General features: G+C 37.0%; 1 protein-coding gene and 1 long non-coding RNA gene across 14 annotated transcripts in view; one reads left to right on the top strand and one right to left on the bottom strand.

The window, feature by feature from the left end:
* agap1 (ArfGAP with GTPase domain, ankyrin repeat and PH domain 1) overlaps positions 1–25,948 on the bottom strand; it is a 351,020-nt gene that overhangs the window by 167,935 nt on the left and 157,137 nt on the right. For all 12 annotated transcript variants that reach the window (XR_015493378.1, XR_015493377.1, XR_015493379.1 and 9 more), the window contains exons 2-3: positions 3,398–3,456; positions 1,932–2,019 (exon numbers count right to left, since the gene is read on the bottom strand). Coding sequence is in view for 8 of the 12 variants with exons in the window: in XM_087256868.1 (XP_087112994.1) it covers positions 1,932–2,019; positions 3,398–3,456 (147 nt within the window). In the remaining 4 variants the exon portion in view is untranslated. The remainder of the gene's footprint in view (positions 1–1,931; positions 2,020–3,397; positions 3,457–25,948) is intronic.
* LOC141386213 (uncharacterized) lies at positions 14,472–21,026 on the top strand. 2 transcript variants are annotated; one of them, XR_015493402.1, is made up of 3 exons: positions 14,472–14,736; positions 15,082–16,204; positions 16,269–21,026. It is a non-coding gene; the product is annotated as an uncharacterized LOC141386213 (long non-coding RNA). The 2 variants fall into 2 exon arrangements; XR_015493401.1 differs by having other exon boundaries at positions 14,472–14,734; positions 14,949–16,204.

Here is a 25,948-nt window from a genome sequence, read left to right on the forward strand (position 1 = left end):
ATAATCCAGTGCGGCAAACAGGCAATTGACATTTCTGGGGCTTTTTTCTTGCAGGGCGATTTCCTGGTAGACCACTGGTATGCGACGGGTTGAGTTTTATATGGTAAAGTGCAAAGGAGAGGACGAGACGTGATTAAGGCCTGTTGGTCCGCTAACTGCCCTGTGACCTCATGCTCTCTATGGGACCCTCATGCATTGCAGTTAATAAATTTAACTTTCAGCAATCTTTAAATAAAGCCCTGATTTTTAAAGGTTTACCTACATTTTGGCCAACTCGGCTCTGTTTGAAATGCCAGCTTATAACATGGCTACATAATAACAGTCATAAAAGAAGTGAAATATTGATACAGGGAGCTTTTGAAAGCAGATCCTCGCTCGGGAAAGACAGCATATTGTGGTGGTCTGGCGGCGTGCCTTGAATGTTCTCAATTATACATGGAGAGTATGGCAGAATCTTCCAGCGCAACTGTACTCGGCTAACAAACTAACAGCAGGTGTGCAGAGAGAAAGAAAAAGAGATAATAAGAGGGAAAGCAGAAAGGAGAACGAGAAATAAAAAGTATCTTTGGGTTATGCCTTGGCTGTGTAAAAAAGAAAGGAATATTAACTGTATTAACACAAACATTTAAGACTTAAAGAGATAGTTCAGCCAAAAATGAATTTGAGAGTCCAAAAATAAAATGAATATCCGTGGCTCTTAATGATACTTTGATCCTTATGAAGCAAAACAATTTGTCTGTAATAAAACTGATCATCATTTACAAAATGATTATCATTAATCTACAGCTTTAGCATTCAGAGCTTTTTGTTGTATATGGCATTTTTATACCAGGTCACTTAATGCTTTTTCTCAAATTCTACAGCTGTCTGACTTGTGAAAATGGTTCCATTTACATTTGGCCATATAAATGTTTCTCCATTAAATGGATATAAATCCAATCTTGGAAGGGCATAGCAGCATAAAACATGCCAGAGTAATTGGTGGTTCATTCCGCTGTGGTGACCACTGATAAATCAGGGACTAAGCTGAAGGATAGTGAGTAAGTGAAATCCAATCTTCAAATCCCACACTATATGCAAATTTAACTAGGTTACATTGACAAAGCATTTTATTTAATAACTTTAGAGAAACGTAACCTGCAATCTTTTTTGCATTGGAAATAATTCCAATAATCCCAAATGGTCATTTGTGGCATTGCAGTTGTGCGTTACAAATAAGTGCTGTTATATCTTACTATGTCTAGCAACTGTGGTTCTCAACCAATTTATGCATGGGAGTGAAGCAACGCAACTCACACGGGTAGGTCAGGTGATCATGCAAAATGGTGGATGTAGTATGTCCGAATTCCATTCATACTGCTCACATTGATACTGTAGAGAACATACTTTTCGAATAGCTGAGTAGTACATTTAAATTCTACTGCAGTGCCCACTGAGTAGTAGACGATTTCGGACGCAGCCCAAGTCTCCTTAACCAAACACACCTGATTCAGATCATCAGCTCATTAGCAGAGATTAGAAGACCTGAAAAAGTTGGAACAGACAAAGCAAAACGTGCAGTGCTGGTGGTCCTCCAGCAATATTGTTGAGAACCACTGTCCTAGAGCATTTAGAAGGTCTAATGCGTTTAGACCGGTCCAGTTTCATCAGGATTGAGTCTTAAGCCTGGTTTATACTTCTGCGTCAAGTGATCGGCGCACTCCCTCTGGAAGTAATGTTCTACTTAAGAAAAAAAATTATCTATATCTTGGATGGCCATACATAAGCAACAAATGTTCATTTTTAGCTGAACTATGTAAAAAACAGAAGGACACATGTCCGCTATTGTAAACAGTGTTTGGAAAGTATCAAAGTGAAAGTAAAAAAAGTCTTTACAATATTACTAGTGAGACAAAAAAGCATTTGAATAATCCCCGTATTTAAACACCTACCTTCAGGACTCTCTTCCTGTACATATGTCCCTGTCAGATACCTGTGCACCAGCGCAGACTTCCCACTGGCCAAGTTACCCACAATGCCCTGCGTACACACACACATCGAAATTTTAGGTGACAGCATCACATTTTAATAGGAGTGTGAGGAGACTCTTATTTCTCAAGACAATACGAGACATGAGATTGGGTTTGCGAGAACGAGACGAGATTTGTATACTATTTTTTGGAACTCTCAATGATGAAACATATAAGTGGAATCAAATCACAAAATACTAAACTATTTAGGTGCTTTTTTTTAAATAAACTTGTAATGAACATTGTTTTACTTCTATTTTAATGAATTCTATGTTGTAAAGGGCATGCAAACACTGCTAAATATTTTGCAACGACCATGGCTCATTATTATATGTATATATTATTACAGTGTAATGTCTCAGCTGTGCATTTAAAAATGGCGCTTCCTTTGTTTTCATTCTCCTGGTTTGTATATGTGCTAGTGACATATTTCTCTGTAAACCAATAGCTTTTATTGTGCGTCTTGCTCCGCATTTTGGTATCCTTTTGTTATAATAGGCACCCTTCCGAAAGGCTACCTAAAAAGTGGTACAGAATGATTTGCTTTTGACAGTGGAAATGGCCATAAAAGTGTAGCGTGCCGTACCACTCAATGGAAACGGGCCATTAATGTGTGATTCAAATCCAATCCTGCCTCCAATCTTCAATGCTAAATTCACCCTCACGCCCCGTCATAACATCACAACTAACGAGACAACTTTTTACCTTCATATGAAATCTCATCGTGATTTAGTCTCACAAGATCTCGTAGCCCGAGATCTCGTCACACCCTTACATTTTAAACAAGCTGCAATGTTATTTTGAGTCATTTACTGATGGAAGTGTTGTCCTCTTAATAACAGAATGAATATTTTTCAGATAAAAAAAGAATATTTTTAAGTGCACACACACATGCACACTACTGTAAGTAGTGCAATTTTTAATATGAAACTATTTAACTTGTTTTTCAAAAACAGCATTGAAGTTTCTTCATCTTTTGAACGTCATATTTTGCAATGACATTTTTTGACAATATCATATAACATGATAAAGAAACCAGCGACTATCATGCCATGAAATTTGAATAGCGTCACTTATTAATGCACATAAAATAATTTGAGATAAGAAAGAAATTACAATATGATAAGAATTTAAGACTTTGTACATGTGTCTGTTTTTTGACATTTTAGTATCAAAAGAGTGTAAGAGTTAATGTTCTATGAATATCCAATGAACTTTCCAGCAGGACAAAAAAAAAAAACTTAATGTTAACCAGCCAATTTTTTAAAATAACATGACAATATATCCATTTTGTGGTAAAGTGATACATTTATGACATCAATATAAGCAATACATATTTGCAAATCACATTTTGATTTGAAAAAAATGTCACTATTAACTGGACTCACCACTTTGAGCTCTGGTACTGAGCGACTGAGCGTCCACTCCTGACTGTTGACAAAGGCATCTACAACAGAGAAAAAGAGACATCATCATAAATATGGTCATGCTCTTCAGGTCAAACTTATTTACAGAACAGTTCTAAATGAGCGACTCATTGATCCAGAGGAAATGAACACAGCCGAAAGGGAACAAAATCATTTCCATTCACACTCCTCAAATATTAACACATTACTCCATAACTACACTACAGCATAAGACATGTTTGTGTTAATTTGAGGTTTTTTCAGCAGAGCCATAGACCAAATACGTGTTAATTAGAGCCCGCACGGCCCCCACACTCAGCCACATAGCACGCTTCACATTACAACAGAACAACAGTGGCTGCAGGTGCTCTGTGGGCTCATATGCCAGCAAATAAGCCTGCAAATCCATAACTCTAGAAGTGTTATATAGATGACAGTCAGGTCATGCTCTTATCAAAGAAAATGTCAGAGGTAAACAATGGTTAATTTGGTATACTGGATTCTCAGGCTGTGTTCCAAAGTCCTTGCTACTACTGTAGCTTTAATAGTAGAGCATGTTGCCATCAAGGGCAAAGCCATGGGTTAAATTCCCAGGGATTTATTGAACTATTAAAATGTAATTATTTAGAATAAGCCCCATTGCTGACTACTGTGTGCATTCACATCTGTCTTCTGGAAAACACTACACTGTGAATAAAATGTAAAACACAAAGCATTATAAACTTGCAACTTTGTTAAAAACTTAGTTAAATTCCTTATAGGGTAGATTCTTGAGGTTTCGATAGATGTTTTTTTTTTTTTTTTACGGGGCTACATGGCCCAATTTTTTCATTGTGAATCTCTGAGTTTAAAGTAAATATGTTGATAAGTCAACAAAAAGATTGATTAGCATAAAAATACACACAAAACACACAAATATTAAACAAAACAGTCCATTTTATAGAGGCTGTGTTAAAATGCAGGGGTTGACAAAAGTATAGACTTCGCTACAAACTAATATTGATATTTAAAAACTGGCCCACTTATATTTGAGCACTGTTGAAAGCTGCTGATTGGCCAATATGTTCATGTGCTCAACAAATTTGACTATAACTGTCTCCAACACTGTTCACCGAGCGCAAATGCAAATACTTTTAAAATCCAAAAGTAATTTGCAAATAATTTAAAAGCCATGTCTATCAGCTGACTGCTCATATATCTGCTCACAGAAAGATCATCCGATAGACACAACTTTCAAATACTTCAGTATTAGCAAATGTTAGATGGAAATTACTATTTTTTATTTTAAGTATTGACTATTAAGAAATCGACCCGACTAAAAAGCTTTATATTAAATTTCACAAGAACAATTAAGTCACGTCATCTGCTTATCGGTGGCAGAAAAGCAACAGTAGACTTTTAAAGTAATTAATTATCCTTTAAAGTTCCTTGTATTATTGCCGTTTTTATTTTTATTTTAAATGTCCAAACAGCACAGAGAAGAAGAAGAAAAAAGAAAAAAAAACTATTATAGGGTAGAAGAATATCCTATCTAAAATGGCTTTATATTTAATAAAATGAAATTAAAGACTTGAACTGGTATAAAATCAATAAATATCTAAACCCATCTACCACTGCACAGCTTGTATTGAGAAACATTGAGAGTGCAAATATGATGTAATAAAACGCTGCTTAGGCAGGCGAAGAATATTTTTTGAGACACTGCATCATTTTGCTCAGTGCCTATCTCAGTGTGTGCGCACAGCAATAAAAGCACTGCTGTTCCTGCAATGCCATCATCTGCTCACTGATGTCAGATAACAACAGTCTAGAATGTCTCCAGAGACCCATACTAAACACCTGCTAATGCTAACATATATGCCCAACCCATGGGGATTGCCACCTTTGCCATTTTCTAATGAACTAAAGAAAAGAAACGCAAGCCCTTTGGGGGGCTGCTTCATATATTCCGCTGGATGACCCTCAAAAGACCACCACGTATGAGATCCCAGCACAATCTTTTAACTCCACAGAAAGCATATTTAAAAACTGAATGGGGTGTAAAAAGAGAAACATGGATTGAGTGTGTGTTTGATAATCCAATGCAAACCATATTTGTTTGGAGATAATAAACTTATTTGAAACCTTTTGATAAGCGTGCGGTGCGCAGATGGAACCAATCAACACACTGGTATGACAGCCGTCTGCGATGCTGCAACTCATTCAAAATGACAATCTGGAACATCACAGGAGACGTGATGGGAGTGACAGACCGGCGATGATCCATTACAGCCACAGACCTTGTCACTCTCGTCTCACCTCTTCAATTGAAATAGACTTGCTCCATGCTTTTTCATTATGGAAGTCGGTGGTGTGGCTGATTATAAAATTCAGCGTCGCCTCAGTAAAAACAGTAATAAAAGACACTGCAGTTACCAATATCCAGAATAATACTCTAATGCAAATTTCCATTTCAAGCCCTGACAGGATTTAAAAAATATATCTTTGCAGAATATAATTTCGAAGCTGAATAACTGATTTCTGTGTGACAGCAGCCTTTATTTCATCCAAGAAAAACTGAAGGTGTTAAACACATGGAGTCTTTGTGTGAAAAACACCCAGTCATCGCTGCTCTTCACAACCTTCAGGAGAAACCATGCAGTTCCTGCTTCTCATGAGAATGTGATATACATGTGTGGAGCTCCGTCACGGAATGATTTATTCTTAACTCTCCAAAATTACTGACAAGTTTCCAATTGTTTTTAACTTTTTTTTGCATAAAAGCATAAAAAAATAAGTAACTACATTGTGGATCAGCTACAGCTAATGATTAGCATTAGATATGTTAGATTAATCAGTCAGCGTTTACATTACTGGCCAATTACCATATTTCGCTTCAGTTTCAGGTTTCAAATCTAGCCAGCTTTCACAATGAATTAAATTGTTTGTGTGCGCATGCAGAAAATTTGAGCATGTTTAAATAAAACATACTGGGTTTGATTTTAATTTCAGCATTTGTTTTGTGCTGTGGACATCTCCTTGCCATCATGATTTTTTTAAATTACACAATTTAAATAGAGTGTTCTAAAATACTCAAATAATAACAAAAAATCCCATTAAACACCTTTTATTTAGAATTTCTTCCCATGTTCACGTGGGTTTCCTCTGGGTGCTCAAAAGACATGTGGTATAGGTGGTATAGATTTGGATAAACAAAAAATTTACAGCAGTTTATACATGTGAATGAGAGAGTGTATAAGTGTTTCCCACAACTGGGGGTTCCCTCTCAGTGCTGGGTTGTGTCTGTAAGGGCATCCACTGCATAAAACACATGCCAGAATAATTGGTGGTTCATTTCGCTGTGACAACCCCTGATATCTGCGGTAAATATAACAATAGAAAAGTTTCTATTTTTCTAGCATATTTCTGAAAAATGATGTGTACAAATGAGTAAACTGACAAATGGCCCATTTCTACAGAGCAGTATGTCTTAGTTCAATATAGCACGATATGCATGCATCTCTGCAAATCATACTGTACCACTTTTTTGCCACCCTTCGGCATGCAAAGGGTACTTTCCACAACAGTACGGAACCTAAAAGGTGAAGCTAGACTCACTGCTGAACGTTACTGGTTAATAGAACATTCTGACAAGCACATGCAATAAGCCAGAGGAACTAACAAACAGGAAGTTTTTAAATACACAGCAAAAACTTGACATCGCAATAATAATATAATAATGGTGCGCAGCAACAAACCGTGCTTAACCAAAGCTTTTCTCTTCTTGCGACAAACAGACACAAGATGCAAGAACAAAATCTGATGTATGTCCTCTATTGTTGTTTATAGGGCTGTTTACACATCCTGTATAAAACATGTGGAAAGTGCAATTCATGCCACTTTCTCTTTCTTTGCTCACATGTCTATATTTTAAATAATTACTTGGGTGCAAAAAGACTTTTTCTCAAGCAAGAATGCCATTGATCAAAACTGTCTGTAGTACACCAAGTCAAGAAGAATATCGCTGGCAGTGAAATCATAAACCTAACCAGGGTGAGTCAAACTGTACTGCATTTTACTGACCTGTACCATTCAGTGGAAATGAAGCAAAAGCCATTTCTGTTTAAATGGATACATGACAACTACTAAAAATATCTTTATGCATTCAAGCTGGTGAAGTCACTCAATATTTTGAGTAAAACAATTACGCACACACGCTGTGTTTTTCACAAAACCATGTTTTCTGCAGTTTACACAGCGATCATGACCTGTTTTTATTTGCATTTTAGGCAAGCAAACAGCTGCAATGTACAGTTGAAGTCAAAATTATTATCCATCCTGTGATTTTTTTTCAAATATTTCTCAAATGATGATTAACAGAGCAAAGAACTTTTCACAGTTTTTCCTATAATATTTTTTCTTCTGGAGAAAGTCATATTTTTTTTATTTTGGCTAGAATAAAATCAGTTTTTAATCTATTATTAGCACCCTTAGGCAATATTTTAAGGGGAACAAACCATAGGCAATGAGTAGCTTATTTACTCTAATTTGCCTATTTAACTTAGTTAAGCTTTAAGCTGAAGTAGCTTGAATGGTAGCTTGGAAACATTTTAAGTAAAATATTATGTACTGTCATCATGAAAATCAGTTATTAGAAATGAGTTACTAAAACTATTATGCTTAGAAATGTGAAATTTCTTTCCATTAAACAGAAATTGGGGTAAAAACTATACAAAAGTGCCAGTGCCTAATTTGTGAATTGCGAGGTCCTAGAACAGATCGGGGTTACGGATCCGGCATATGTTACCCGAGGATAGAAAGTTGTTGCACATGAAAGTGGAGGGGGGGTTAGGGGGTGTTGGATGACGGAGGGGTGTCATGGACGAAAGTGAAGAGCGAGGGGGGGGGGGGGGGTAGGGGGGCTGACGCAGACAAAAGTGAAGAGGGTTTGGGAGTCGTGGAACAAAGTTAAAGTGAACAGCGCATGGCAGAGGAGGGGAATTGGTAAAATGAGGTGCCGGATCAGATTACAGAGGTGCTAGATCCGGATCCGGCACGATTTAAGCCCTGAAGAGAGCTAATAATTCTGACTTCAACTGTCTATAAATGGTCAAAACACAAAAGAAGCTATCCTGAAAAAGTTCTGAAAAAAACTAATAAACACATTTTCACAAAAGTAGTAAACAGTCAAGACCAGCAGGTGGGCTAATGAAGATGTGCCCTGTGGGAAGCGTGTGTGTCTTATTTAAATGCTCTTACATATTTGTTTATGTGTATATGTAGGGTGACGGTCTCATTTCACTCGTTGATTTGAACTCGTCTTTGCAGTCAGTTTCCCATGACCTGCCTGGACCCTCCACCCCCTCTCTGTGAGCAGACCGATTACAGAAACGCACTTCCACCACCCACTCTGTGTGTCAGGCTGAACGCCAAGACATGACGGAAAAATTGAACAGACAAAAAAGGAAAATAAAAAGACATTAACAGGAAGTCAATTAGCAATAATTCTGCATTTTGTCATCAGGATCATTGTTCTGGTGTCTGTACCAGCCTGACCCACATCAAGTCCTTTTTATCCAGCTCAGCTTTCCTCTTTTCCGCTCTCACTTTATGAACTTGCGGCTTTTAGAGAGTCTCCTGAATCATTAAAATCCCACACAACCAATATAGGCATCCTGAGGGGACTTGAAGAACTAGGCCACAGCAGTCCAACATCGACAGCATGAGCCTCAATCAAACTTTCAATTAGGATTTATGAAAGCGGAACTAACTCGCAAAAGCGCAGTAATGAATGTGTCGGGTAGCATGCAACAATTAGCCATTTCACAGGCGCACTTGGCAAATCACAGCTCCCAAAGACATCCATCATCATTTGGTCACAGTGTAATTCACTCAGTATTTCCTCTGCTGCAGAACAGTGAGAGTATGTCATTCCCCTGAATGCAGACACCTAGTATGAGATCCAAGCTTGATTATAACTGCTCTCGACTACATTCATCTACAGGCAGACATTTGAAAGTCACAATGTATTTTGCAGCTGATTTGGTGAAGAACTGGTCTAATTAGGCAGGAAGAAGTTGTCAGTGATACCTAAAGCTCTTGACATTTATATGCGCCATAAGCATTAGGGTGGTTACAGTTGTTTCCTGCCTTTTAACACCAATTCCATTCTCCAGTATGAACATGAGCTTGGTTTCAGTGTACTACAATGTACTGACAAGACAACGTCTTATTTTTATGTCTATATTAAATGTCTTATTTTTTAGCTTTATGTTTTATCTTTTAAGTTACACCAAAGCAAATAGTTCTATGATTGAATTGGTAAAAACGCCCTCATTACTATAAATGTACTCATTGCTAGTTATCATTCATTTGAGTTTTGCTCCCCGCTGGCTCCTTGAGTTAGATTACCTATATTATTTACTAGGCTTGTGATTTCTGCCCGTGTAATTTATATTTAATTTAATGGTCTAACTCAGTTTCATTTGTCAATCAACTGAAATTGTATGTATTTATTTGTTTATTCAGCTTTATGTATTTATTTGTTTGTTGAAAAAGTATGTGAGGTCTAATTGGTTGGGTTTTGGCGTGGTGCTGTTATAGTGTGATTGCAAAGCATGCCTGAGCCCGATACTGAGGAGATGATGTCACTCTTAACGGACTGTTTTATATGGATTTATTTATCATTTTTACTTTTCAATGAACGCAAACAGTCGTGGTTTATTAAAGAAGCAAACTCCTCGCTGCATCTTCAGCAAACCTCCTAAAACGTGCAGTCCCATGAGTTTTATGACAATTTATGAGCGTCAAAAGTTGTGGATCTGTTCGGCAAAATATTTGACTGCGCGTCACTGCATCCCAAACGACTAAAATTATATAACTAAAGCAATCTCCACTGTGCTGAGCGAGAGAGCTTCTCTTCCTGTTTAACTGAACAGTTGCATCATCAATGACATAGGCATGCTAAAGTTCAGAAGGCAAAATGGCATTGTGAGAGCAGACCATTGGGGGAGAAGGGACACTCGCGCTTTAGTACAGTTTGAAGTCACCGCACGAAGTGCAAGTACACCCTAAGAAGTAATTATTGCAAGAAATACAAAAAGACATGGACAAAGGCTCATAGAGCATGCAGATTTTTCATATTTAAATATCTGTCTTTTTTACACTTTAATATTCAAATGTTGCAATTTAGAACATGTTCGCACTTCTGACGACCAATGGAAAATGTGTGAACATTGCCAACCGAACCCAGTTACAAGCCAAAAAAAGTCAGTCCTCTTTTATACAAACTCTGATACGGATTGAGACCAAAGGTACCAAAATTAACCAAGGATACTTACATAGACAAAGATCCTTAAAAAGGACAAGCATACATTAATTTTGTCATGGGACCTATTCTGCAACAATAGATGTTGACCACACCTTTGGGTGCCAAAAAAAAAAAAAAAAAAAAAACCTTCATTCACTTATATCCTGTGGACAACATATTTTTTTAAAGATCTTTAAAAGAAACTCAATTGGTTTTGATACGACATGAGCAAAACTGATTAAAAGAACACTCCACTTTTTCCGCAATGATATTATGCAGCACTGTTACATAGTTACTTTACTATTTTCAGGCACTGCATAATATCATTGCACCTGCCGCAGCCATGGTACACACAGCAAAGTTTCTTGATTATTACACCTAAATGTGAGCATAGCTGCTAGCCATATTGACCTAGAACATGCGTGACCAACCCTGTTCCTGGAGATCGACCTTTCAGCAGTTTCAGTTGCAACATATATCAAACACACCTGCCTGTAATTAAGTGCTGTTCAGGTCCTAATTAATTGGTTCAGGTGTGTTTGATCAGGGTTGGAGCTGAACTTTGCAAGAAAGGTAGATCTCCAGGAACAGGGTTGAGCACCACTGACCTTGAAAATAGATACTTTTGTTCTGTTCTTTTAAAAAATGAATAAATAAATATTGTCTTAGTACACAATGTAACTACAGACAAATCAATCTTTAAACAGGACTATTATCAAAACCTTTTTTTTTTTTTTTGAGGGAGATCTTAATGGTCTAATCCAGAGATAGCCAACCTAGGGCCCGTGATTTGGCCTGCCGTCCCATCTGACAATGGTTTAGAGATTGTAATGTCAAATTTGATACAACTATTTATTTGTTTAACTTATTGTTAAGCTACAAAAAAGCTCTCTGACGTTAAATATTTCAATTTAAATGGTGTAAATTAAACAGATTTTGTTTAAAATGTACATGCGAAAGATGCAGAGACTTTGGTGAGTAATTCAAGACAAAAGGCAGGTTCTGCTTGACTAGTGTATTCAGCATTGAACTCCACTGTGTTATAAATGTGAGTATGTTCTGTAGTTTAGTTTGGTATGTGTATCTTCAGCCGGCGGCCCTCAATGATGTTTGGTTTTTGGTTCTTCATCCAAAATAGTTTGGGCACCGCTGGTCTAGTACAATTCAATCTATGCTAACCTAAGCTAATAGGGATCCCAACAAACCTTGACATGTGTTTAATGCATACAGAAATGCTCAATGCAACTGATTAACTCTGGAGCACTTGTAAATTGAGCCAAAAGTTCCAAAGATCAAATAAATTAAATTTAATGACAAGTATTTGGTTGGGCTACCCCTTTAAGGCCTTAGAAAGTCTGTAAACAGATGAGGCTTGCTTTCTTAGTTTAGTCTACATCTGTAACTCTTGCATAAAATGCTGACGAGTTCAGGTTAAAACCAGGCCACATTAAAAATGAAAATGAGGAAATTACAATGACACAAAAGGCGCATATGATGCTTCTCTAGCTGCTCAGAGAGAGGGAGTAAAGTGCAAGAGGAGGCTCAGTTCAATTCAATTTACTCTGACTGCTGCCAGAAACATGACTTACTGCTGTAAACCCTGATCACTTGATGGAGGAGACTGAAGAAGCTCCCTCTCTCTCTCTTTACACTTCTCATCTCAAACTCTCTCATCTCATATTCCCAACGCTCCCTCCAGACACTGAGAACGGCATGTTTCATCTCCTTATTCACTGCAGCTCCCAAAATAGCATCTTGAGCACAAAGCCATGTTTTCCAGCAGTTTTGTGAAACACGCACACACACTGATCCATTACCAACTCAACTCTCTTTCTCTCCAATTTCCACTATTATCCATGATTTTCAACAAAAGAAAAAAAGGAATCAAATAACTGTGTTGCTTCATTATGTGTCTATGTTGAATGTCGTCATTGACCCCAACAGAGTGAATGGAAAAAAAATCCAGTCTGTCACCCCCCAGTTGGTTGTCTGACACACTGGGCTGCATTGTTGCCCCTCTTTTAGGCTGCATTGGTGTCTACTGATGGCTCACCCATGCGCCACTGTTCCCTAGACATCACTCTGAAACAGGATGTTGTTACAGCTGCTTCCTGTTTTCCTAGGAGGGGCCTCAAGTTTCCATCTTCCCCAGTGTTCCCAGTGTAGTAGGGTTGCTTTGGTACCAGTTCACTGACCTGCATTGCTGGAGTCATTGCTGTAGCTAAATCAATGTGCTACCATACACATATTGAACTGGTTAACAGCAACACACCAGTCCCCTTCAGCGCTGTCACCAGGATCATGACGGCTAGAGAATCACAGACGATCGCGCATCAATAGCAAAACATTATCCTGATTCGTCACTGTAGAAATATTCTCTGTTTAGTATAAATTATGCTTGATTAAAAGAAGTTCTGTTATATAGATGATTTCCACACAAAAAAAATAAGTAAATACTGGTGACAAGCACTTACAACAGTATCTGTAATCAAATCCATGAATGCTGCATTATTGACCATTTTCACAGTTTAACAGTAGTCATAGGATGTGCTAAATGTTTAGTGTAGGAAAACTTGCTTACTATCAGTGTAAAGATTCAATTAAGTTTATTCAGAAATGTCCTGAAATTAAAAATCTGGGACAACAGAAAAACGAAAAATTCTGGATGTACTAAAAGTGAAACTAAAACTGCTTTTTAAAAAATATTTGAGCAATTCCATTGGTTTTGAATGTGACATTTGCAGTAAAACTCAAAACACAGAGAAAGTATGTTAAAATTCTATTAAAGCATTAATATTTTCCAAAACAACTAACCACAGAGTTATGGGATGAGAGAAATATCAATCTGTGAACATTTTTTAGATTTAAAATAGGGGAAATAAACATGCGTTATGGATGTGACCAATAAAGTCTGCGAGTTTACAGTATACAACATATTTTGTAGAAATTCTGTGAATTAATCTGCACAACCCACAAGAAACAATGCTAGTCAAAAGGATAAGAGTCGACTCACTATAGAACAAACATGATTGATTTTATTTTAATTTGACATTTGCATTTATAAGGAAAAAGCGTTGTTATGGATGTGACATCTCTCCGTTATGGATGTGACAGATGTGAATTTGCCGCTTGTGTGACTTTGGTGAATCAAATATAATAGTTTGTAAACACTTACGGAGACATTTCTGAGTATTTTTCAAGTACTGTAAAATACTTGCTTACACAAAAAACGTAGAAACCGTTTTGCTATTTTGGTGAAAACTTTTTTTTATGGCAAATTGACATTTGCATGGAATTGCTCATTTATTATTTAAATAAACAATATAAAGAACTTAAGACTTTTTAACTTACTGTTAATCTGTTTCAATTTAACCTGAAACTTAAATTAAACTGATCCTTAACAAAAAACACATTTTATTGGTGGTGAATGCATCGAGAGTTGTCATTTTATGTACATGCATGAGTAAATGAAAAGAATATCACAGAGTGGAATATTGAGCTATTATGAACTTTGACTGTGCATGGGGCTATACTAGTAGCGCACTATGCTACTCCTGCATTTTGGTCGGCACAGCAACAAACTGCTTGCCTGCCACAAGCCATTGAAATGAATGGGTTTCATAGTGCAGAGCTTTCCGAGTCTAATGTGAAATTTCCTTCACATGTCGCAGTGACCACAGCTGGAAAAAGACTGAACCAAGCGCAGTGAAAACTGAGGGATTACCACATTTTTTTTCAACTCATATGTACTGCATTTTTTTTTTTTGGGGTCGAGACTTTTAAGTGTCTAAAGATTAAGTGCATCCTCCAAATTCCACTGAAATTGCAAGGTTATGCAGAAACCTGCATTCCATCAGTTCTGTTTTAGACCATTTAATTGTGACTTTTATTTAGGACTTTAGCAAAGCTTAAAGGCTTAATGTAAATTCTACTGTTATTAACTCATTTGTGTTTTTCTGTGTGGCAATAATAATTGTATTCACATATAACCGTTGATCACCTCAACTAAAATGTTATAAATGGAATCTGAAGTGTGTATGTTTGGTGCAAGAGAATTAGTAAGGTTTATTATTGCCACACAGAAAGACACAAGTGTGTTATTAACATTGGATATTATACTAACTAAGCCTTTAAGCTTGCGGAAGTGCTCATTAAAAGTCTTTCTGTGTGGCAATAATAAACTTTATTAATTCTGTTGCATTAAACATACACACTTCAGATTCCATTTGTATTATTCCAGTTGAGGTGATCAATGGTTAAGTGAATGAAAGCCCAAATGAAATGCAATTCTTATAAAAAGCCAACAAATTTCATCAGAAAACTAGGATTAAATCAACTGAATGGATGAATGGATTTAGTCACCCAGAACATCTCGAAGATCTAAACATTTGATTGGTGCAGACAAGAATAATGATAAACTATTATTAATTTGTGGTCTAAACTATGTAAAGACTAAATGATGGTTTTCAATTCTATCATTGCTTATAAAACACAAAAGATTGTCTAAAACAATCTATATTTAACGACCTCGCTACCAGCCATATGGTATCCCACAATACACAGGTTTCCTGACTCAGTAAGACTTCTTAATAAACATAAACCTGCAACATGTGCACATCATGTGCTGAGAAAGCAGAAGAAAAGCTGAGTCTGTGTCCTAGATTTTACAAGCTACATAAGGTGAACAAGCAAGCGGCGTCCTTTAAATATATCAACACATACTGTGACAATGGAAAGTCTATTATCCTCACGCTGTTTCTGGGTGTCACCTCCGCTAAGACAGCAGGAGATAAAAGTGTTTAGCAGAATGTGTCTGCTCTTCATCAAAATGACACAGAGGAAGAGAGACAGGAAGCGGGTTGGAAAAGTAAAGAGAGAGTCTGTTGGTGATGGAATAAGCAGGAGGGTTATTTCCACGTTATGGTAGACAGTTTATCCAGTGGAGCCCTGCTGAACATGTGTTTTGTGTCCTGGCTGTCAGAAACACGGTCTGTACTCTCACAGGCTTCAGCCAGTAAAGCAATATTCCCAAAACAGCCAAACAAGGTGTGTTTGTACCTGTGCCAAACATGCATGGTGGGACTGAGAGGGAGATGCACACAAAGTGATTCTCCTACAGAATTCTGCATTAAACCACAATTCATGCATTGCGCACATTTCTGCTTAATGAAAAAGAAAGGTAGAACAAAAATAATATTGCCATACAGTGTGCAACATGTATTATGTAATAAAGGCTGTTTTGTGGACCTAATATGCATCGAGTATTAGGTAGGCCATGTTCACATGTTCATGGGTATTTTTAGTTTTCTCAGCTTTCATTTAAGGAAAAAAAACCTTTGTGAGGCCACCGACAAAATCTATTTTTTGTTGTACGATATATTGCACCAAAATATATTGTGATAAATGATATTATCATCATTTTAAGACATTTATGCCACTCATTATATGATGCTTGAATGACATCATAATATTATCACGATGGAAGTACACTCTTCCACAGAGTGCGTAATAATTTATTCTTAAGAATATTTAATTTACATCTGCTCCAACCAATCTATCCTGGAGGCTCTATCTACTGGACATTATTAGTCTGGAATACACCACAGTCAACATAAATGGAGCCAGTAAAAAAAATAAATAAATAAAAAAACACTGTACAATTTTGGCCAAATATGAGAGAGACTATCATTTATATTTCAGTCCTAATTTTGTACTTATTATTACTATATTACTGTTTTTATTTTATTTTACGTATTTTGTCGAGTGGATCTCAGGCTTTGTTCAAAATCAAAATGTTCAATAAAAAAATAATAATAAAAAAATAATAATATTTTCTTTAATTATAGTCATTTTAATGATGTAATAATTAGGCATTGGAATCAGAATGTGAAAAAGCATATACTAAATAAATATTAATAAATGTTAACCATAAAGTGCAGAGGGTCAATAATGACACTTTTATACTTTTATATAGTTCACACCAAACAGGAATAAAGTTTATTTCGCGATTAAATTGCATTCATAGAAATTTACATTAGATGTCACCTACCCTGCTGTTGTCTATTAGAAGGAATGCTTCAATAGAGCTGTCATTTTAGTACAGGGTAGTGCTTCTTTGAAATGAATGAAGGACCAAGGTACAGTGGAGGACTGTGGCCATCCAGAGCCAGAGATTTACACATATACACATATATCTATGATCGGGAGTTTTCCCAGTGGTCAGTATGCAAATATTTTTTTTATTTCGAAAATTATAATTTTTCATCACTTTTCTATATTGATGGGTGTGACCGCCTGGGCATTGCTGACAAAGAGCAAGTGTTTGTGTGCATGCAAATGTATTAAACTCCCTCCCTGTTAAACTTGATTTAATCCGTGTCCTGAAACACACCTCTTCTCCTGCTTTCACTTCTCATTCTGACGGAAGAAGCGATTCGTTTGTGAAGGAATCTCCATAATGAATGAATTATTCACTTAGCCGACAATAATACAAGTTTCTGGCACCGCAGCATCTTGTTGTAATATTTCCTAACATTGTTTGCTTATTTTATTCAACAAAACTAGCATAAGCTGAGAATTTAGTGCGAGTTGGTGCTCCTTTGCCTTATGGTAAATGCAGTAGGTGACTGTATCATCATCAATAACGTTACTTGTTAAGCACGTACTTAAAAGCTCGTACTTACATACAAAAACGTAAAAAAATTTAATCTTACCAATGAAATGTTCTGCCTTTGTGCTTTGTTTTATTTGTTTGTTCTTTACTACACCAGTGCACAGTGCTAATAATGTGAAGCATTGGCACACTGTCTTGGCCAGTGCGATTCAATGACATGTGCTGGGAGCACTGTACCAATATGGCGGCACTATTGACACATGCTCAGGGTTTGTATGTGTTATCTAGTGTATATATCCATGAATTGCATTCAAGTTCATGCGAACCTAGGCGGATTACCATCTCACGGTTAAACAAAGTGGAACACGCAATACGTTTGCACACGAATGCGCAGAATTTGTCTCATTCACATCTTCGTGTTTGCTGTGAATCCAAAAGGTGTTGGCCAAACAGAAAGGAGAAAACAGTCATATTATGACGCAAAAACTCATGTTATTGTGTCCCGTTTTTGAAGTTTTGGAAAAATTTTCACCCTGGGCACAGTTTTCAGAAAGTTGCAGTCGCCTGATACCTGATAATGTGTACAAACAGCAAAACTGCATAGAAAAAGAGCGCTTTTTTGAAAATACCCTTGTTCGTGTGGACATGGCTATGTGACATGTTTAAACATGTGTTTTTCTGTTACATTTTGCATCCTTCTAAATAGCATAAAAAAGCCACAAATGACCATTTCTTTCTTACAATAAAAAATACTCAATGTAAATAGTCTTCTATAGTGGGCAACTCAAACACCCCAGTTAACTAGTTAAAAAAAACTGTTTATATTCTTTAGCATTTCTTTATGATCCTTTAATAAAGTCCAAATGAGTTCAGAAACAAAGGAATAACAATCGTGGGACACAACATACATTTTATGCGCAATGCTGATCATTCTCATGCACAGCCACAGTAAACAAGACACATAGCTACTGAAACCAACACAGATCTGATGTGGTTACATAGCATGAAAGCCACTCAATTGCTTGTGATAGTAGGTTATTATAGCCACTCATTCTATTTCTATTGGTGGTTCAAAGCAACATACTGCTGTAAGCCTATAGAGAATCTGAAGACCGCACAGACTGAATATAGCAGAGAGAGACCCCTAGAATTACTATAAAGGGCAAAAATTGGAACATCCCCACTTTCTACATCTGAAATAAAAGAACCGTTTACATTTAGTCATTTAGCAAACGCTCTGACTTAAAATTTATAATTGGCATAAGCCATTGAGGGATTCAACAAAAAGAGGTAATACACACAAGTGCTAATTATACAAAGAAACTGATAGAGCTCAGAGAACTATGTGCTACACTCAATAAAAAGATTTTTGCTGCTTGTTCAAACTACTTATTTAAAATGAGCTGAATCAACAACTTTTGGAGTTTTTGGGAACGACTTAATTACTTTATGTCCAATCGACATCTATTTATAAAAACAATTAAGCTAGCTTAATCGATTTGTGTTTGAGCAAATTGAAAGTATTGTGTGAAACTCAGCATTTTTTATGGTGTACAATAAGGGGGAGTGTTTTTGTGTGTGTGTAAGATGATTGTAAGAACGTATTCCTTGCAAATGAGCAAAACTGGTGCAAGTGTTGGTTAAAGACTCAAAGAAATAAAAGTGTGTATTTTCTACAGGTGGTTTGTGAAAACCACTCAACTGTGTGAGGCACACTTGGTTTGGGATAGTCCTGTGGTGAGGTGAACAACCAATCAGCATTTGCCAAAGCACATTTGCCTTTACAACATTATGAAGACATAATATTTATGAAATTACACGTCAGATCTTACTGCAGACAAGGTTATAATAGTTTTGGATTTTTCATTAGTTTTAGTTTTTACTTCGTTTCAACTTTTGTGGGGGGTCGCGTCATATTTAAAAAAAAGTCTTAGCTGTGGACAATTAGGAGTATGATCATGTTTCCTTAGTTCATTTTATCCCCTAGCTCAGTGGTCCCACGGTCCGTGGATCAGGTAGTGGGCCGCACAAGAAATCATTGATTATTTTCATTTTATTTATGAGTCTGAACGACCTTTTATTTTGAGAAGTCTGTTATTTTGAAAAAATGAGCGTGTTCTCTCGCTTACGTCTCGGTCACTTGAGTGCCCAAATTTAACCCACAAGCAGCAAAATGAGTAAGAAACAGACATATTTGGAAAGTTTCTTTGCTAAGTGGGAAAATGCCCAGTGAAGGACCCACAAACTGCCAAGGAATAGATCCGCAACCCACTTGTCAACAAATCAGGTAAATCCACCATGGCTGTGCAAGAAGATCAACTGATGGGGATTGCAAATGACGGCGGCATATCATGTATTTCTATAGTTTGCACAAGTGGCGCGTTCGCATATCACGTATTTCTAAAGTCTGCCCAAGTTTGTAGTTTGAAATGGGGGTGCGCTCGCACCAATGAACCCCGGGCCGCGAGCGCACCGCGAGTCATCTAACAAGAATTGACTGATCAGCTTCAGCTTGTATGGAATACAAGGTCTTACATTTCGGTAAGACTAATTTTCTCAAACAAACCAGAACACACAAACACTGCAGTGCTTTGTACTTTTCTCCGTAACTAAAACTTGTATCAGAGAGTGACAGCAATGTTTTTCAGTTTGTCATCCTCTGAGAAAACAGTTGATGGTCGCATAGCAACCAACGAAACACCCCCAACCCGCCGCAGTAAAATTGTCAAGCGTTGACCGTTGCGTGGTGATAAAAAGGTTGAGGACCAGTGCCCTGGCTGACCAAAAATGGACAAATTTGTAATCTGTCCTCCACAAAAAAGTGGAGTTTCACTGATTTGCCTCTTAGCAATCCTCACACTAATTGATAGAGCATAACAAATAACATGCAAGTAGAAAATTGTAATAGCCTACATTATTTTTCCCCTCATACATCAGTGTGAACACTGATATTTTTGTTGTTAAATGTCAAATTGGGTGAATTTAAAGGCCAGAGGCTTATATTTTTCAGTTACGAATGGGCCACTGATGTTTTGCTTTTATATTTTACATTAGGCTATTATTCATTCGTTCATTCGTTAATTTTCTTTTCGGCTTAGCCCCTTTATTAAACCGGGGTTGCCACAGCGGAATGAACCGCCAACTTATCCAGCACGTTTTACGCAGTGGATGCCCTTCCAGCTCCAACCCATCACTGGGAAACATTAGGCTATTATTTGTGCATAAACAAATCTAGATATAGTAATATACTATTACTGTTACTATACTATTACATACTTTTATTCCATTTGTTTAAAAACACCATTTTTTGTCATCATTAATGCAAACTTATATGAGCGATAATATCATTAAAGGTGGAGGGGGGCCTCACAATATTTTTGGGGAAAAAGGCAAAAAGAGCAAGGCAAAAAAAGGCTGGGAACCACTGACTAAGAAGATTCTGTAAAAAAGAATGATTCGTTCACGATTGCGATCTTCAATACAGAAATAAAACCCATAACTGGGCACAAATGTGTTAAATCAATCATTTTAGGTCTCTGAATTTGATGCTATCACCGTGCTTCTGTCCTGTCCACTTGTTGTTTTTGTCGCGGGAGCAACAGTGAGGACTGACTTGAGGAGAACTGGTTTGATCTTGCCACTGGCATCAGGACTAGACTTTGAGGCGCTGTACGGGTCAAACACCTGTAGCGCAAAGTAAATAAATTTACTTCTAAAAGGCTTTCAATATGTATTAAATGACGAAAACCAAGGACATTTTTGCCTCCATTTTAGTTTGGGTTAATTTTAGTATTTCCACAATACAGTTTCAGTTCATTGTAGTTTATTTAAACAATTTGTTTTTATTTCAGTAACAAAAAATTGTAAAAATTTTAGATTTTGTTTATTCATTATTTTCGTTAACTAAAATAACGTTAGAATTAAAATATGTGAATAAAATGATAAGCTTTAGAGATTTTTATATTTCACCATTCAAATGAATCAGATCTGTAATTGCATGACAGAATATGTTAGACCAAAAACGTCTTTAAAACTGCCACAAGAACTCAAGTCAAAGTTTATGGACATGAATTATGCACCATTCTTGTGACAAACTCATTGCAGACTTTTACAATGAACATCTGCAATGATGCTTTAGTTGGTTTGTAATAAAAGTAACTTTTGCAGAAATCTGGCTTTAAACAAAGGGATGCATCAGAGGAGCGATGTAAATATACTGCGTTTTCCCACTTCCTGCAGAGTGTTTACATTCTCCATATAGCCTGTGCTCCCTTTGCGTCTGTGATGTGGTTCGCTGAAAACATGGCAGCACCACTGTGAGGGAAAAAGACAGGGAAAAGTAGCTGTATTGCCATAATTCCGTCTCCAACAGCCTGCGCCGCTGGCACAGTTACTGCAGTTCTCTTTCCGCTTTTTTTCTTTCCCTCGCTGCTGCTATTATTACACCGTGGCCACCTTTGAGTCAGCGCTGTCAAGAAAGACAGACATCACAGGATCCAGGGCACTAAAAGAAAAATACAAAGACGCACACACACACAAACAAACAAAGCCCCTAATTCAAGACCAAACAGCGAAGAACAAACATGCCAGAACACACAAGGAAATCATTTTCAGCTTATCTGAATTCCAAATGCTAAATGCAAATATTAACTGGCTCCACTTCTGCATGAGTTGTTGACAGTGATCTCCACAGCGTTCCACAGCTCTGTTATCTTGATTTATTAAGCCAAGTGTGTTTTCTACTAATGTGACTGGGAAATGTTACCAGAGGCAGCGAAGAATGTGATGCTAAATATGATGCTAAATATGATGCAAAATTCCCGATACAAGAGAGAGCCATATTGTATAATTCAATATTATCAAACTGGGCACAAGTCAGTTCTGCAGCCTATAAAAATTTAAGCATAAATAAAGAGCTTATTAAGGTGGAGCTCAGAATATCTACAGTAACCCAGCACAGTGTTTCCAGTGATTTTTTCGAGCTGTGGTGGCAGGCCTTTTTTTACACAGATCTACCAACTACCTGTGGCGTTATTTCAATGACAAATATCATGAGCGCAGTATTACAATTCGAAATCGCATTTATGTAATAGCCTGCGAGCATGCAAATCTCTTTGCTTGCGCGCCGATTTTCTCTGCTCATGCACCAAACTTCTTGCACACCCTCAAATATACGCTGCTCAATCGCAGATCTTGTTGTGCGCAGTGCGCTCTCAAATATATGCTGCTATAGTGCGATTTAGTGTGTTTATGTAACGAGTATGTCTCCAACCTTTATTAGATTTGCTAGGAATATTTATGAACGTCTCCAATAGACTTACAGAGCGATAATAATGCGTCCTGAAGTAGAGTAAAACAGATATACGTCATGTTTGTTGACCATAAGCATCACCCAACTGTCAGTCAGCCAGTCAGTCAGTCAGCATGTAACCTTAAAGAGTTAAACAAATGAAGCACAGGACTACTATGGGCGGTAACAGAAAGGTTTGTGCTGTTATAATTCACTTGCCAATACGTTTTGGTTTGATTATTACCTGCTATTAAAAAAAAACATGAGAATGAGATGAGAACATTGAATGAAATGCTTGTAATGTAGCCATGGCGGGATGAATTGTGGCGTGGTGCCCCGCCATGGAATGAATGAATGTAGCAGAAACCATGCAGCAGTTTTCTAGTAATCCATCTCAACTGTTATCTAAAAACACTAGTCAATTTAAACTTACTACAAGTATTCAAACCCCAAATACTCACATTACTGCTGCACAATACATCGTTTCAACATCGATATCTCAATGTGCAAATTTGCAATAGCCATATTGCAGGATCTTAAGAGATTTCAAGTTAAACCATTTGGATATTATAAAGTTTTATGCTTTAACAATTAGATTAGATTTTAGTAATTAGGTTTTTACATATATATGATCGGGCGACGCAGTGATGTAGTAGGTAGTATTGTCGCCTCAAAACAGTTTGCATGTTCTCTCTGTGTTCGCGTTGGTTTCCTCCGCGTGCTCCGATTTCCCTTACAGTCAAAAGACATTCGGTACAGGTGAATTGGGTAGGCTAAATTGTCTGTAGTGTATGTGTGTGAATGATTGTGTGTGGACATTTCCCAGAGATGGGTTGCGGCTGGAAGGGCATCCGCTGCGTAAAAACGTGCTGGATAGGTTGGCGGTTCATTCCGCTGTGGCGACCCTGGATTAAAAAATGGACTAAGCCGACAAAAGAATGAATGAATGAATATATATGAATGAAGACACTGTTATTTTACATTTGCTTATTAGACTTTACCAAAAGCCATAGTATTTTTTATTACATAATTATTTTTGTATTGTTTTCATCTGTGCTTTAAATGTTATTACATATTGTGTATTTTTTGTCTCATTATTAATATTTTATGCAGAAGCACTCCCTAACAAAATCATCACAATCAATGTAAAATTATGTTTTTTTCCCCCTGAAGTCATCTTGTGTAATTATATTCATATTGCAATATTAGGGACACAACATTCTTGGTAAATAAATGTATTGTCCCACGTAAATGAGCAGGTATAGCCAAATCAGAATGCATTGCCGTCAGTGTTTCAACAGACACAAAAACATAACAAATGGCTTTTTTGTTGAGGTTGCAAATATAGCCTAGATCAGTGGTCCTTTCCGAACCCAGAGGCGTTCGATCTGTTACTTCAGTCACCCTTCTGCTGGGTGTTCTTCCGCACTGGATCACTCCGGCTATTCTATCTGTTTACCTGCTGTCTGCTTAGAACAATTTTCTTCTCGATGTACTGTTCCTGCTAAACTAAATGAGAAAAGCCAAATGCTCTCTGTTTAAGTATCATTTACTACGATATTAAAGTTAAATGGAGCTCTCTGGAATCATAATAAAATCATAAATAAAAGTGTATTGTTGCCTTGGTAATGCAAGTATAATGTAAACAGAAGTAATCAGTACTTTAAAAGTGCTGAATTATTAAGATGTGCTGACATAATTACAATCTGGATATTGGTTGAGACTGCTAAGTCGAGCACAAACCGTAGCGCACTGAAACAGTGACCCTAAAACCGTCATACATACCGAACTGTGAGTAGATTGAACCGTTGCACCCCTACGCAATATATATTGCAGAAAAACTAAATATTGCAATGTTGCTTTTTTCCAATATCATGAAGACCTAACTCACATCATTGCTTTTAAGAATGTGTTGTAATCTCAACAGAGCCAGAGTGCTTACACTCTTTGACTCTGGAGTCAGATCTGAGTTTCAACAGTCATGTCAAAGCAGTCAGTAAATCAGCATACTATCATCTCAAAAACATAGCAAGAATCAGATGCTTTGTTTCTAGTGAAGATTTAGAAAAACTTGTTCATGCTTTTATCAGCAGCAGGGTGGATTACTGTAATGGACTCCTCACTGGTCTTCCTAAAAAGACAGTCAGACAGTTACAGCTCATCCAGAACGCTGCAGCCAGAATTCTAACCAGAACCAGAAAATCAGAGCACATCACACCTGTCCTCAGGTCTTTACACTGGCTGCCAGTTACATTCAGAATAGATTTTAAAGTATTATTACTGGTCTATAAATCACTAAATGGCCTAGGACCTAAATACATCACAGATATGCTCACTCAATACAAACCTAACAGATCACTCAGATCTTTAGGATCATATAAACTAGAAGTTCTAAGAGTTCAGTCAAAGCAGGGTGAATCGGCTTTTAGCCACTATGCCCCTCGCTGCTGGAATCAGCTTCCAGAAATGATCAGATGTGCTCCAACATTAGGCACATTCAAATCAAGACTGAAAACACATCTGTTTAACTGTGCCTTTACTGAATGAGCACTGTGCTGCGTCCGACAGATTGCACTATCATGTTTTTTTCTTCTTCTTCATTCTTTCATATCACATTTTACCTGTTTTTATGTTTTGTTTTGTTTTAATGCATTTTTATTATTTGTTTTTATTTTTATTTTACTTGTTTCTTTTATTCTTGTTTATGTAAAGCACTTTGAATTGCCATTGTGTATGAAATGTGCTATATAAATAAACTTGCCTTGCCTTGCCTTGCCTTGCCTTTGAGAAAGTCAACCAAAAATTAGATTAGTCCACCAAAAGAAAATTTTGATAGTTTTAAATAAACAAAATTTTGTTCCTGGGAACACTTTAAAAAAGGAGAGAGATTTGTCTTTCCATTGCAAATCCCTTAAACAAAACAAAATAAGCTTCAAAAGGTTTCTAAAGACATTGTACAAAAGTAATCCATATAAATAAAGTGGTTTATTCCAGCCTCCTGGAGCTCATCAAATACAGCCAATGGCAGCTAAACTATACTTGGTTAATGCATGAGAACAAACTTCATCCATGGGAAGTATACTCAGAGCAGCATGTAGAAGCAGGAGAATGTGGAGCCTGTGGCTGTTCTGTAAGCAAGCATCAATGGCTCACGTCAAGCAATCATTTCCTTCAACATTATTTGAGGTATAGTTTAATTTCTTTTCATTTTTTTTTATTTCTGTGCGCGTGTACACACTTATGCGTGTATGAATGTCTGTATAATATGTTAATATTGATTCTTTAAAGTGAACCTATGATGAAAATCAACTTTTGTAAGCTGTTGTAAGACAGAACTGTGTG

The sequence above is a fragment of the Danio rerio genome, chromosome 6 (assembly GCF_052040795.2).
Source record: "Danio rerio strain M-AB ecotype USA chromosome 6, GRCz13ab, whole genome shotgun sequence".
NCBI classification, from domain to species: Eukaryota; Metazoa; Chordata; class Actinopteri; order Cypriniformes; family Danionidae; genus Danio; species Danio rerio.